The 15493-nt window shown below is 40.7% G+C and overlaps 1 protein-coding gene across 2 annotated transcripts in view; it reads left to right on the forward strand.

Annotated features, from left to right (window-relative positions):
• Nucleotides 1-305: 305 nt before the first annotated feature.
• Nucleotides 306-15493, forward strand: part of Rdx (radixin) — a 64177-nt gene continuing 48989 nt past the window's right edge. The window contains exons 1-2 of one of the 2 annotated variants that reach the window (XM_090319562.1): nt 306-401; nt 14379-14457. In XM_090319562.1, the coding sequence (XP_090175688.1) occupies nt 14446-14457 (12 nt within the window). In that variant the 5' untranslated portion in view covers nt 306-401; nt 14379-14445. The remainder of the gene's footprint in view (nt 402-14378; nt 14458-15493) is intronic. The other variant, XM_090319563.1, reaches the window with a different exon arrangement.

Raw genomic sequence — 15493 nt, forward strand, 5'->3', positions numbered from 1 at the left:
CGGCAGCAGCAGCCGCCTCCGCCCCTCGCTCGCCCGCTCGCGCGCGCGCGCGCAGCCTGTGGCGGCGCCCGGGCCCGGGGCCGACCCCGCCCTGACGGCGGCCGCGGCGCTGGCGCTCAGGCCGCGGCGCCAGGCCCGTTGGCCGGCAGGGGGAGGCGGGGGGCGCAGGGCGGCCCCGCCTTTCCCCCTGAGGAGGCGCCGGGCGGCCATATTGCCGAGCTGTCTGCGGCGGCGGCGGTGGCGGCGGCGCCTGCTCCTCGCTCCCCGGCGGCCGAGCGCTCGCATCCCCGCCTGGCTCGCTCGGTTCTCCCTCCCTCCCGCCCTTCCCTGCTTGCAGCCGCGACGCCCCGCGCTCCGCCTCAGCCAACTCGGCGGCGGGGCCCGAACCGCTCGCTCTCGGGGTAAGCCGCCGGCGCCGTCCCTTCCCCCCCCCTCCACTCGCCGTTCGCGGGCTCCGCCGGGGACGCTGAGGTGGCGGCGGCGGCGGCGGCGACAAGTTGCCGGGGCCCCGTGCCGTGCCGCGCCTCCGCCGGGCGCCACCCTGGCCGACGGCCTTGCGAGGACGCGCGGGAAGCGCGGGCTCCCCCGGCCCGGAGATGCCCCGCGCGGCCCCACGTCCGCGTCCGGCCTCGGCGGGCCCGGGTCCCTTCCCGCCGCCGGGCCCGAGCTCGGGTTGGGGCGGGCGCGGCCCGGCGCCGTCCAGAGAGGGCGTTGGCCGAACTCTTCCCAGTCCCCCCCTTCCCCATCTGCGGTCTGCGAGTGGGGTGTCGGGTTACCCGGGGGTGCGCGCGCGTCGCGGGGTCCGGGGTGCAGGCCCGGGTCCCTCCCCTCGGCCCTCCCCACCGTCCCCGGCCGTCGGCGCTACCTGCGGCCGCAGCGGGGCTCGGGGGTGCGGACGGCGGCCGGGCCCGGGAACTTTTTTCCTTGGCTCCTTCTACCTGTCGGGTCCACCGGGAAGTTGGAAAGGTGGGAGGGGGGGGCGTCACAGACGGACCCCACTTTCCCCGGAAGGCTTCCGAACTTCATTCCCGAGCCGACTTGGAGCGCGGGCCCGGGTGGGCTGGCAGCTCCCCCCCCCCCCCGTCCCGCCCTCCCGCCGCCCTCCCCGGGCCCCTCGGTGGCCGCTCGGGTGGCCGGTGGCTTTCTGCGCGCCCAGTGGGGTTTTCTTTGCTTGTCTGTTAACGAGATTGCGCGAATCTGTTCGTCAAAGTCTGTATTTTGAAATACGAGTGAGATTCATTATTATTATTATTATTATTATTATTATTGCAGAAGAGATGTTGGGGTGAAGGCTCCCCCCTGTCCCCTTAACCCCGGGCTGTCCGGTGGCACAGACACGGGACGTGATGTAAATATAAACGCATACGATAGTAAGGGTTTCATTTGACTGCTGGGACACAGACCTTGTCATTTCTTTGTTGGCTGAATGTAATTTTTATTTTATTTTATTTTTTTTAGAACACTAAATACTCCTTTCCCCCCCCCTCTAGGATGGACAGAACTCGGGATGAACAATTGCCTTGTTCATTTTTTTTTTGTTGGATTAATAATAGCTTAATCCCTTTGCCAGCAGCAGAATTAGATTTGAGAAAAGACTAATACTTTTCGGGTTGCAGGGGTTTTTTTTTTGTTTTTAAGATCAGAATTTTATTGCTTGCGCCAGCATGCATATATCTTCGAGAACAATCATGGTTTTTGAATTATGACAGAATGCAGAGTACTCCTTTTAAAGTTCATACTGTACTGTAAAAAGGATTGCATTGACTTTGTTCACCTACTCACTTTAGATATATTTTGGAACTTCAGCAAGTGATATATTATTAGTAAGGAATGAGTTGAGGTTGAGATGCTTTAGAGTTTTTTTTTTTAATGGGGTAGAATTTGATGATGCCACTTAAAGGTTAAATTCATACTGTTGTGAGACATTTTTAGATTCTCTATCCTATAGTCATACTCACTTGAGTTGATAGGAGCGTCTGGGAAGTGTCTGTGGAAAGATGTAATTAATTTTCCTCTCAGGAAAAAAAAACATTAAATTTGTTGTCCTCTTTTTTTAAAAAAAATTGGTATTACTTACCTGGAAATAAAGTTATTTTTCTCAGTTTGCTAAGAAAACAGCAAGTTTTGCTGTGCTTTCCCTCTTCTGCTAATTGCCAGCAGTCCCGGGGATGGAAACAACGGTTTTTTGTTTATTGCTTCACCATTCCCAAGAGCAGGATTGAATTTTTTTTATTATTCACTTTTTATCTTTGGCAGGCGGTTGAGACAAAAGTCTTTGTGTCTTTATTTTACTTTCAGCTCTCAAATCATCTACTATAACCAACTGTAGAATCTGTGACCAGCGTCTGGAGTGTTAACTGATAGTGGGTGATTCTGGGGTTTGATCCATTTTAAAATTGAATTAATACCCTTTAACGAGGGCCACTTAAATGGGAGCATATTTGAGCCAGTATTACACAAAGATCAATGCGTAGGGCAGTTGATGCCATAAAGGTTGCAGAGCTGGAGAGCAGAGAGCCCTTGGGGAGAATTTGGTCATTTGCTGTGAATTTGGAAGTCTAGGGTGTCACCTGATGGCACCCCTGACGGATGGCTAGTTTACCCTGATGCCACCCCTGGGTGCAGGATTTAGTGCAGCTGGATTGGGTTATTTCTTGATCATGAAGGCTCTTCTGGGCTCCTTGACTTAAGTAGCCTGGAGGTAAGCACACTCTTATCATTTATTTGGTGATAGAGGTGCTCATTCTCACCCCAGTTCTGTCCCATCCTGTTTTAGAGAAACCTTGCCCAGCCACTTTATTAAGTTCCTGATTTCTTTTTCTCCCTTTCTTTTTTCAAATTCTGTTTCTTTCTGGAGATTTAACTCTGGATTTGACACTTGTCGGGCAAGTGCCATAATGTTTTTGTTGTTGTTGTTTTTTTGTGAGGGTCTCTTGCTAACTTTACCAGCGTGGGCTTCAAACTAAAATCATCAGCCTTCTGAGTAGCTGAGATCATAGATCAGGGCCACCAACCTCATCCCTAGTTCCTAATATATTCATGTTTATATTGAATGTACAGTTAAAGCCATTTTTTAAAAGTAGCATGCATTTTTGGCATAACTATAGCAGTTTTGTCTTTCTAGTTAAATATATCTAATTATATTTGGAAAGATGGAAAAGAGAAGATAAACATTCTCTTATTGCCAGAACTCTTGATCCTATTTTTTTTTTTGCAAGTCTTGGGCTTGAGCTCAGGGCCTGAGCACTGTCCTTGGACTTTCTCAAGGCTAGAGCTCTACCACTTGAGCCTCAGCACCACTTCCGGCTTTTTTTTATGTATGTGGTACTGAGGAATCGAACGTGGGTCATCGTGCATGCTAAGCAAGCACGCTACCACTAGGCCAAACTCCCGGCCTGGTCCTATTTTTTTTTTTAATATGTAACTGCTATTAGCAATTCCTAGTTTATAGAAAATGCCAGTACTTACCACAAGTATAAACATACTTTTAATCCTTAACGTGTGATCTTAAAGTTGGTTAAGATGCCATTGTTTTTCAGATGTTCATCATTCCATTGAAATCATGCAATTTCCTGTGATAATTCTCAGAAGTGTTTGTATAAGTGCTTGTGCAGATTTTTCGGGTTAGTGATTGAAAGGGATACTCTTCTTCTCTAGAGTTTGGTATGTAATTGACAATTTAATAGTCTTATGATAGGTATCTTAATTGGGAACTCTATAGAAAGGAATAGTGAACTGAATGACTTGTTACTTATTTCTGCATTCTGTTTTAATAGTGAACTGTAGAGTCAGCTTCCTGGAAGGGATGGTTTCATTCAGGTTGGCTGTGTAAGACACTCCTACTCCACTTACAGCAATCCTTGCATAGCTATTTAGTCTTTCTACAAATGTTACAAGTTTATAGATTCTGTACACAAAATAAACTTTACATCAAGTGATACAATGTTAATTAGTGCCAGGTGTGGGCTGGCCTTCAAGACCAGCCTGGGTTGCTGTATAGTGACTCCATCTCAAAAAAAAAAGGTAGTTACTACTCTTCATAAGTCATATCCATATAAAATAAATAGTAAATTGATGTATTTGGGAAGATGTTTTCTATTACCCGTTTAGAGCAGGAGTCAGGCTCACTATAGGCAGTGGATTGAATTTGCTGTTTGCCTGCTTTTGTAAATGAAGTTTTACTGGAACATATACATGCCATTCATTTTCGTAGTATCCCTGACTACTTTTGAGCTTGATGAAAGGCCCTATGATTAACAGAAATTACCTGTCCCTGAAAAAGGGAGCCAACCCTTGGCTAGAAAAAAAAAAATCCTTCCAAAAGATACAGTTAGCTACAATATCAAAGAAGTAGGTGCTGTACTTGCTAGGATGATAGAATTTATGAAGTTAGTAAATTTAGTGATGTGCAGAGACATTCCCCTCCCTCACTTTACATAGTCTTTGAGCTTTCAATATCATAATTCTTTTATTTGTGAAAAGTTGAAGTCAAATAGGACTAGCTGCAAGTGAGTTCGTGAGCAGTCTTCAGTTTTGAGCCTTTACATTATTTAAGATGTTGTGGCTGTAAATAACAAAATAATATAACTAGCTTAGCCAATGGGGACATAATAAAGGTCAGAGGCTCAAAAATGGCTCAATAGTGACACCCGTTCTCTTTCCAAAATAGCTGCTGCATCCAGGTAGTATCCAAAAGAATGAGTGAGACATCTGCCCTAGTGGCATCTTCTTCGTCTCATTGGCCAGACTCAGGCATATTTCTTACCTCAGCAGTCACTGGCACAGTTAATTGAATTGCCCTTTCTTCTAGTTCTGCTCCCATTAGATTGTCATTAGTCTTATACAAAGTGTCTTGAATTCTTCCCTCAAACCAAAAGAGAGCAAAGATGGATTTGACATACATAATCATGTCATTTAGCACCAACATGTGAGTGCACATTCTTGGGCACAAAATTTAAATTATGGAATGATAAAGACTCATTTCTATTTAAGTGTTTGGTAAAATATGGTCCCTGGGCTAAACAGCCTCTTGGCTGTTTTCGTAAATAAATTTTCACTTGAGCACATTAAAGCTCATTTGTTTACTTGGTTGCAAGGTAGTTTCAATAAAAACTTAAAAAACCTAAAATGTTTGCTTACCACCCCCTTTACTGAAATTTTGCTTGCTCCTGTTTCAAAGGAGTCATGTCTAGGCAGTTGTTACCATGTACCAAATAGTCTCTGCACTATAGGAAGGAAGATGTTTAGGTATTGAGGAGTCTATACTCTACAGTGAGGAGGTAGGCACTGTAGCGTGTGTCTAAACAATATACTAATGCTATTGTGGTGCATATAATTTTTTGCTAGTTTATTATAAACAGAGTAGGTATACTTGTTATAAGAAAAAAAATCCTTTATAAAGGGAAATGGAGGACATAGGAGGTCTCAGCTGTGCTTAGGCCTTTTATGGAATGTGTAAGATGGGTTAGACTTTGTTAGCATTTTTGATATTTAGACTGCTTATAAGTTCTGAGTTTAGAAAAGCTATAGAAGAAGTTTGGTTATTAAGCAAAGGTTTGAAAACCATAAACCAGATAAGCACACATGACAATTATAATCATTAATTGTCTCGGGTTATCTGGCCTTCAGATTTATCTTGGTTGTTAAATTGAGATTGAAACCGTTTTGGATAGGGATGATAAATTCCTGTTTGTTTTATGTTCTTGTTTTCTATTAGCTTGGTCATTTTTATAGCATTAGAGTGGGGGGAAATACTGTTGTTGACATTAAGCAGAAAAGTTACAGTGAGAATTACATGGAAGCTTAATTCATCAACAAAAGAACAAACATTTGAGACACACCTGAGGCACTATTCCGGGAGATTTGGTAGCTTAGTGGTTTTTGTGGTAGTACTGCTTGACTGACTACATGAGAAATGTCTGATATTAAAGGCATTTATAAATGTATTGTTTCAATAAATCAGCTACTGCTATATAATACTGGGTGCCTCAGAACATATACCATGTAGAACTGTCAATTAGGTCAGTTGGAAGTGAACTGAACTTAGGTCAGAGTCTTTGGTTCTTTACTGCTACATAGGTGACTTATATACACCTGTGTTTGTCTTATAGTTTATAAACATCTCTTAAATGTCTTATCGTTTATAAACATCTATTAAATAAATTTTTAATGTTTTCATAAATGTAAAAGGAAGACATCAAAGTGGACTTAACTTTCTTTTTAGCACTCAAAAAAGTTAATAATTACAAATGGTAAGGTATTTATCTTTCTGGTTATTTTAGGAAAAATATAGATGTTCTTGAAAATTTATAAAACATTCACAAGAGAATCTAAATTCAGTGTTCTCGTTTATTGTTGTAGTTCTACTCTTAAAAACAGATCGTGTCTACCCAAGCCAGTACTAAGTACCTTAGAGTTGCCTATCACCCTTTCCAGATATCAGGTTAAAGAGATACCAATTAATAACATACACTTAAGACATATCTGAAAGAGTTGATGGGGTTTTTTGTTTTTTTAATCTTCTAATGGTTGCATAAGGAAGGCTGGTTAGTTAGTGCATTTATGTGTCCAGGGTGAGGAGCTCTTTTATGTGATGTCAGTAGAGGAGAAAACTTTCACTGAACACCTGCTTCTCAAAAGATGTCAGGTGAGAAAGGCAGAGCAGGATAGTCAGGAGCACTCAGGGCTAGTATTTGGGAGCACTCTGACTGAGCACTTGACAGAGAACCTCAAGGACAGTGTCCAGGCCCTGAGTTCAAGCCCTGAGACTGGCAGAAAAAAAGCCAAAACAACTTTTCTAAGAGGAGGCGATTTCTATTCTATGCTTCCCCAGAGTGTCCCACATAGGGAAAAAAAAAGATTGAGAACATTTATCAGTGCCCTCACTGCTTATTCATTTAGTTTATACGTTAATAGGAGTTTGTGTTCTGAGGCCATTGCAATCTCAAAAGGTGGAAACAATTGCACTAAAGCTTGGGGAAAAGAATATTAGGAAGTCTGGTATAAATTTCTAGAGCCTAAGTCACTCCTGCAGCTCATTAGCAGGAATCTGCATGCCATTGAGGCAGCGCCTCCACATGAGGCTGCTCCAGAGTGTGAGGAAGCTGAGGCTCTCTCAGGGCCAAGAAGAGAAATTTTAATACAAATGTGTTCAACATATGCCGTTGTGTCTGCATCCATATCATCAGCATGGCAATATCTGGAAGTGGGAGACAGTGCTGGCAGCATTTCCTGAGACCACTGACTGGTATGGTGCTGCTCCAGTGGCAGCTCTGCACTACTCCTGGCACTCCTGTGGGGCAGAGGAGTAGAACAGAAGGTAGAACAGCTGCCAGAAAGGAACTTCCGGCCCTGGAGCAAGCAGGAACTGAGGGGTTTGGGGCATAGCTCCAGTGGTAGTGTGCCTGCCCTGTGGTGCCAGGCCCCAGATCCAACTCCAGGACTGCCCATTCCCCCCTTTGGAGTAGGGACAATGAAGACAATTACTTAAATTTCAATTCAAATAATCAAAATTAAGAAATGTTAGAAAACTAGGAGTGGGAGAATGGAGCAATTTTTTTCTCTATTAAGAGGGAACGGGCAGGGCCGGGAGTTTGGCCTAGCGGTTAAAGTGCTTGCCTAGCATGCATGAAGACCCGGGTTCGATTCCTTGGTACCACATACATAGAAAAAAGCCAGAAGTGGTGCTGAGGCTCAAGTAGTAGAGCTCTAGCCTTGAGAAAGTCCAAGGACAGTGCTCAGGCCCTGAGCTCAAGCCCAGGACTGGCAAAAAAAAAAAAAAAAAAAAAAAAAGAGGGAACGGGCAAAATACATATTTGTTAATACCAACATTTTTGAAATGCAGTGGCTCAGGCAAATTATATATTGTTTAAGAAGACACAAACAGGAAATTAGCTTCAAATTAAAAATGTACCTTGAGGCATACTTAGGTGTTTTTCTTTTTAACTTTGCAGGTGATATTTTATAAATTATTCTTAATCAGTAAATTAGCTTGGATTTTTTTTTTTTTTTGCCAGTCCTGAGGCTTGAACTCAGGGCTTGGGCACTGTCCTTAAGCATTTTTTGTTCAAGGCTCGTGCTCTGCTACTTAAGCCACAGCGATACTTCCAGCTTTTTCTGAGTGTATGGTAACAAGGAATTGGACCTGGGGCTTTGAGTATGCTACGGCTAGGCTATGATCCTGGCCAATATTTTTTGTTTTTGTGTAGAGTGGAGAGGAGTTGAATTCAGGGCCTGGAGAGTGACCCCTTAGCTCTTTTTCTCAAGGCTAATTTCTCCAGCGTGATCTATAGCTCTACTTCTGGCTTTTTTTCTGGTTAATTGGAGATAAATTTCCAGATTCTCAGATCTCACAGCCTCTGGAGCTCACCTGAGCCACTGGTGCCCAGCCCAAATGTTATGTTTCAATTACATTTATTCATAGCTTTGTTTTATGAAATTTGAGGTAGAATTTTTTGCACATATAATGATAATATGTAAGTAGTTGAGTGTGATGTAGTTTAGACATTGTCATTTAAGTTAGAAATTTAAGTATTACAAACATGGGGCTGGGAGTGTGGCCTCGTGGTAAGAGTGCTTGCCTAGTGTGCATGAAGCCCTATGTTCGATTCCTCATTACCACATACACAGAAAAAGCCAGAAGTGCTGCTGTGGCTCAAGAGGCTAAGCACTAGCCTTAAGAAAGCTCAAGGGCAGTGCCCAAATGCTGAGTTCAAGCTCCAGGACTGGAAAAAATAAAATAAAAAAGAATCAAATACTTTTTAATACTAAATTCTGTTTCTGTATATCTAAATATTCTTTAGAACAGTACCTTTTTTTTTTAAAACCTAATTGTGAACAGTTAGTGCTTCTAACTTCTCAATTAGCATCACATAGTTGACAGTTTTGTTTGTCCTTATGTACAAAAACAAAAAAACCTGACAGTCCCTCTGGAGTATGCATCATGCCATCTGTAACAGTTTTAATGGGATAGCACTTTGATTTGAATCATTGGCTATTTATTGTAAAGGGTTACTGCCAAGAATATTAGATTAGAGGTTTCTTCCATTTACTTTTATTTCCTTGATGGTTTATTCCAGAAACAAAATTTCCTGTTAAAAAAGCAGTGTAGCTTTTATTAGATATTGGCAGCATACTTCCTAGAAATACTATCCCAGTTTATGTTAATATCATTAATATTTACCTAATTGCTTATCAACAGTCTTTGCCACAGTGATTGGCATATATATAATGCTTAATTTCCTACTTTCCTGGCTTTGAACTTTGATCCTTAGATCTTAGTCTCCTGAGTAGCTAGGATCATGGACATGAACCACCTCTGCTCACTGAATATACACAATTTTTGGAAGCTTCATTTAGAAGTTAATTTGTGTCCTTTGTGAAGGCCTGGAATCTCAGTGTATTGATCAAGTATATTTGTTGGAGATTTTGAAAGCTTAACTAGCCTATGTAAGGCCCTTGGATATGTTTCTTTAATGTCAACAGGAAATCAGAATACAAAAAATCCTTAAACTAAGAAAGTAAAGCTAGATTGAAATGCAAAAGAATGAGTATCCCTATTATAACTAGCTTCTCAGAAGCGGAACAGATGCCAGAATAAAATGAACTAATATCTTCCAAATGTGAAGGGAAAAATTTAGAATTCTGCATTGATTAAATAATTGCTAAAGAAAAAAACCTATTAACTAAAAAGAAAAGTTCTGAAACTAAACTGAAAGCATGTAAGTAAAACACTAGCATTTTATACTACAGAATCATACCATTAAATGGTTGCTAATAAAATATAAAACTATGACAAAAAGATTGGCATTTTATTATAAGAAGTTGGGAAGGCTTAGTTCATCTGTTATTAAGGAGACTAAGTGACAGTGGAGAGATTATAAAGAATCATGGCTTAGTTTGTTTTAACCCACAAATGTATACAGTACAGTGTTTTCATTTCTATCTGAACCGTCACTAAACTGACCACAAATTAAACATAATGGAGCCTTCCTGAATGAGCTATTCCTATTGAACAATAAACTTTGAAGTAAACAGGCTAAAAAAAAGTGAGTTTTTTTGCCCATAGATCCTTTGATACTTCCTTTTGAAAACTTGAAAGTTTCTTACTCATGATTAAATATCATGGTTGGAAACTGAAATATTTAAAACTGAATAATAATGAAAGAATAAGGAATGTAAAAACTTAAGCCATTCAATGATACTTAGACAAAGGGTAGATACAGTATCAAAGGTAGAGGATATAGGCTTTTTTTTCTTCTTTTTTCTTCCTACTCAAATGAGTCTCAGGAAAGGAAGTTTCTACTTGGTTTTTAGGAGGTCTTTCCTTTTCTGTTTACATTGTAAGACACAGTCATTTGAAATCATTCATGGCATGGAATCTGGGAAAGCTAACAAGGCTTGTCTCACAGGGAACTCAAACATGAAAAAGAGACAATTTAGAACAAATTCAGTAACAAATGAAAAAACTTAAAACCCAGAGGTAGAGTTAGAGTACAGACATTAAGAAACATTGTTGTATGCAAATAGATGAGGGGAGGATCTAACATCTGTCTTTGGATAAAAATTTGAGTAATTGGATAATATAGTCAATCAGTGCTAATGTCACGATTCAAGAAGTAAAAGTTTCAGTAAGATTCTCTTACTGCAAATGTAAATAAAGTTGTTTATGGAATATGAAGTAGAGCAAACAGTATTTTATCTAACTCGATGTTTTATAAAATCCTGATCTTAATATTTAAGTTTGCTAGTGTTTTAAGTGAACATTAATAGCCTTGTGCTAAAATTTTTATTCTTACCCATATATTAGTGAATTCACTATTCAGTGAATACACTATAAACTTAGAGTTAGTTACCTTATACCTTGTAATGAATTTCCTTTTGCTTTATAATTTAATTTACAGCTTTCTCTTTTGGTGGGAGAGCAATACTGGGATTTCCTCAAGGCTAGCACTATATCATTTTGAACCACAGTGCCACTTCCAGCTTTCTGGTGGCCATGAACTTTTCCTGCCCAGACTAGCTTTGAACTGTGATACTCAGATCTCAGCCTCCTGAGTATCTATGATTCTAGGTGTGCCATTAGCATCCAGCTTCTTTTCTGTTTTTAAGTTACTTTTCAGAGTCTTGAACACTGGTCCCTGCAGTCTTCACCTCCTATATGACTGGAAGTAGAAATGTACTCTACCTTGCTGGCTAGTTTCCTCCTTTTCTGTTGGGGGGAGTGGGTGATGGAAGGGGGTCCGGTACCTTACCACTTGATCCTCTCAATTGGTGCTTATGCATCTTAGTTATTTTTCAGTTCTGATCTCGAGTTTTATCCAACATTGAGACCTGGGACCTCGATCTTGCTAGTTCCAAGTCTTGTATAACCAGGATTACAGATATATGTAACCAGGCCCAGATTGTTAGTTGAGATGAGATCTCACACTTGACTAGGCTGACCTCAAATTCTGATCATCACACTACTGCCTCTGGAGTAGCTGGAGTTACCCGTATGTGTTCCCACATCTGGCATCAAGCTTATGATTTTAGTGCATAAATTATTAAGGAAAAATAGTGGAATTGATTTAGGTAAACTTTCAATTTTAGGGAGTAAGACATGAGACAATAAACTAGAGCCAAACAAAGTACTAGTGAAAAGAATGAAATAACAAGAGACAAATGAAGAATAAAAACAAGGGCCAGGAGTTTGGCCTAGTGGTAAAGTGTTTGCCTAGCATGCATGATGACCTGATTTTGATTCCTCAGCACCACATACATAGAAAAAACAAAAACAAAAAACTGGTGCTGTGTGGCTCAAGGGTAGAGCTCTAGCTTTGAGAGAAGTCCAAGGACAGTGCTCAGGCCCTGAGTTCAAGCCTTACAACTGGCAAAAAGAATAAAAACAAAACTGAAAAGTGATTTTATAATCTAGGCACATTTCTGGCAAGATTAACCAAGAAAAGGCAGATAAAATTTAACAGTATTAGGAATAAAAAGGATCATAACTTCACATCTGATAGAAATATAAAAATTCTAACAAATACCTTCGATCGCTTTCTGGAAATACATAATATGCAAGCCTTGAAGAACTGTAGGTTTGCTCTGCTATAGGGATTTAAGTGTTTGTGCTATTACGTGCTTGAAAAAAATCCTTTAGACTGTGAGCAAGCAAAGTTAGCAAGCAAGCATAGAAATGGCATTTGAGGATTATTGGCTGATAAACTATATGAAAAGCAGTCACTTTGGAGATGTTTTAGTCAAGACCTGGGGTGATGAGATCTGAAGCAAGGCATAGGTCCTTGGAATGGTAAGCAGCATGGTAAAATTGGTGTGAAATGTGCTTACTTAGGTCATAACAGTGTAGTGAGGGTAGACCCAGGCTGGGAAGCAGCAAGACTTGAGGGCAGAATTTCATTGCTCATGACTCAGACTAGAAAAAATCTCAGGAGGAAGTTCTTTGTGTAAGGGTAAGGGATTTATGGGCACATGTGTAAATGGAATTTAGGGCCTGACCTCACTTCAGTGAATACTCATTTTGTCAATCCTACTGTAACAAATAGTTTCTTGGCAGATACATCACCCAGCTAAGTCTGTTTTCAAATAACTTAGTATTGCCAGTAGTAAATTTTAAATTAGAATACTAATCTTTTCTGGATTGATGATGATTAAGAATTTTAGGTCTTTTGGTAGGTTATGAGAAAGGGAAACACTATTTTGTTAAGATGTTTCTGGATTTTTTTTGGGGGGGGGGTATGGGACAGCACTGGGGTTTGAATTTAGAGCCTCATAGTCTTTTTTTCTTTTTCTTTAGTCAGTTGTGGGATTTGAACTCTGGGCCTACCTGTTGTCCTCGAGGTCTTCAACTCAAAGCTACCACCCTACCCCTTGAGTCACAGCACCACTTCCAGTTTTCTAGTGGTTAGTTGGAGATAAGAGTCTCTTGGATTTTAGTGCCTGGGCTGGCTTTGAACCATGATCCTCAGATCTCAGCCTCCTGAGTAGCTAGGATTACAGGCATGAGACACTGTGTCTGGCAGAGCCTCATATTCTTAGGTGGGTGCTGCCCCTTATCTTTTTTGCTGGAAGCTGGTGCTTTACCACTTGAGCCATAGTTCCACTTTTGTTTTTTTACTTGTTAATTGGACGTGAGTCTCATGCCTTTCCTGCCTGAGCTGGCTTTGAATATCAGTTCTCAGATCTCAGCTTCCTGAATAGCTTGGATTATTGATGTGAGCCATTGGCACTTGGCTTCACTTTTTTAGGCAGGATCTCATGTTCATCTGGGGCCAGCCTGAACTGCATTCCTTCTATCTATTGCTTCCTGTGTAATTGGAATCACAGGCACATACCAATACCAGCACATTGCTTTATTGAGTTGGGGTTCTTGTAAACCTTTTGGCTAGGCTAGTTTTGAACCTTGAACTTCCTGATGTCTGCCTCTCTTGCTGGGATTGTAGGTATGCTGGGTGCCCAGTTTGGGGTTTTGTTTTTTTGGCTGGGGGCCACTCTCAGACTTTGATCATCCTGTCTGTCTCCTAGTAGCTGAGATTACAGCATGCATTGTCATACCTGGTTCCATTTAGGATCTCATAATATAATTCAGGCAGGCCTTGAGATTGCCCAATAGATCACACTAAGCCTCTAACTCTTGATTCTCTTGTCTCAGTCTTCTAAGTGCTGGATCCAGCCAAATGCCTCTTACTAAGAACATTTATCTTGACAACATAATGGTACTTCTTTACTAAGATTTGTTGCCTTAGGAAGAAGAGATAAAATTCTAACAATGGTCTTAAAGACTTGCTGATATGTATGGCATGCAAGTTGTTGATAGAGTTTATAGCTGTTTTACATACTTTTAAGTAAATCAGGTACACATGCATTTTCTCTAATTTTCAAAATGAAAAGGAATTACTTTGTAAAATGTTTTTTTAGAGATTACATTAGTCAGAATTCCCTTTTGTCTTTCATAGCTCAGGAAAACTATTCTTGAGCTCAATTCCTTAGAATCTAATCCAGTCATCCTTATCTTTTCTTTGCTGGGCTGGGTCCAGGCATGAACCTGGCTCCCAGAGGTAGTCTTGGCTCCTGCAATTTTGTCCTTGATGTATTGTCTGTAATTAAATGAAAACTTTAAATTGGTCAGTATGCTTTGTATTGCATTTGGGATAATGTATTTCAGTTTTTTAGGAAATGTATTTCTTTTTTTTAGCAAACACAAATAGAAGGCACTGAAGATAACTATTAAAATGAGTTAATTTCTACTTTATTATAAACAAGTTTGGCTAAAAAACAATAATTAGGCTTTTTCAAAAATGTTTACATGGAAATGCAAAAAAATAGTTATGCTTGTATGAAATGCTTGTATGAAAAGGTAACACTTTTTTTTTCTTTAACAGGTGACAGTTTCATTTTTATAGAATTGAAAATTTTTTATTTAAGGGAAGTAACAGAAAGAGAAGGAAAATGCCGAAGCCAGTAAGTATATCTTATTACTTTGACATTTTCTTTTCTCTCTTTTCCTTTCTCTCTCTCCCTCTTTCATTTATTTATTTATTATCTATCTTTTTGTTGTTGTTGTTGTTCTGGAGCTTGAGCCTGGGCACAATCTCTGAGCTTCTTTTGCTTAAGGCTAACACTCTACCACTTGGCTTTTTCTGTTCATATGGTGCTAAGGAATTGAATGTAGGGCTTAATGCATATTAGGCAAGCACTCTACCACTAAGCCACATTCCCAGGAGACACTACTTTGTTTTCTTAGTTTTATCTGGAACTTTCTGCAGGAGAATTAGAAGAAAGTTGCCCTGCTCTGACTAATCGTTAGGTGAGCATGGATAAACAATGCCTTCATGGGCAGTGAGCACCAATCGTTGCAGCTAAGGTTACAGCTCATGGCATGGAGTTCAGAGCTTCAGTTCTTATCCTGGCTCTGCTGTTTAATCTGGATGACCTTTATTAATTTAGTCCAGCTTGCTCAGCTCTTAATTTCTTATGAGTAATGAAGGCTAGACTCATTTAACTTATGGAATGTGGTGAGGATAAGTTTCTGGTACACATTCAGTGCTCAGCATCAGTGCTCTGTTAATAGTAATTTATTCTTAGGAAATGATTGTGAGGGCTCAGGAGAGCTCATGTTCTTAGTTTTCTCATTCTAGTTGTAGTGGTACTGACATTGCCTATGGTAAATGTTTTTTACCTAAAAAAGAACAGTGTTTTCTTCGGTAATATTCCTTCTGGCCAACTTTTTTTACACTGAAGGCTAGCCTTGAATTCATTATCCTTCAGCCTTAGCCTTCTGAATGATGGGGCTGAAATTGCAAACCTGAGTCACCATGAATGGTTCAGGTAGGGGGTTTTTGTTTTGTTTTGTTTTGCTTGCCAGTCCTGGGGCTTGAATTCAGGTCTGAGCATTATCCTTGGACTTTCTCCAGGCTAGAGCTCTACTACCATTTACTATATCATGGCTCAAGTAGTAGAGTGCTACCCATGGGTAGGAAATCTGAATGAGTATTTC

The sequence above is a fragment of the Megascapheus bottae genome, chromosome 27 (genome assembly GCF_031878675.1).
Source record: "Megascapheus bottae isolate mThoBot1 chromosome 27, mThoBot2.hap1, whole genome shotgun sequence".
Taxonomy (NCBI): Eukaryota; Metazoa; Chordata; class Mammalia; order Rodentia; family Geomyidae; genus Megascapheus; species Megascapheus bottae.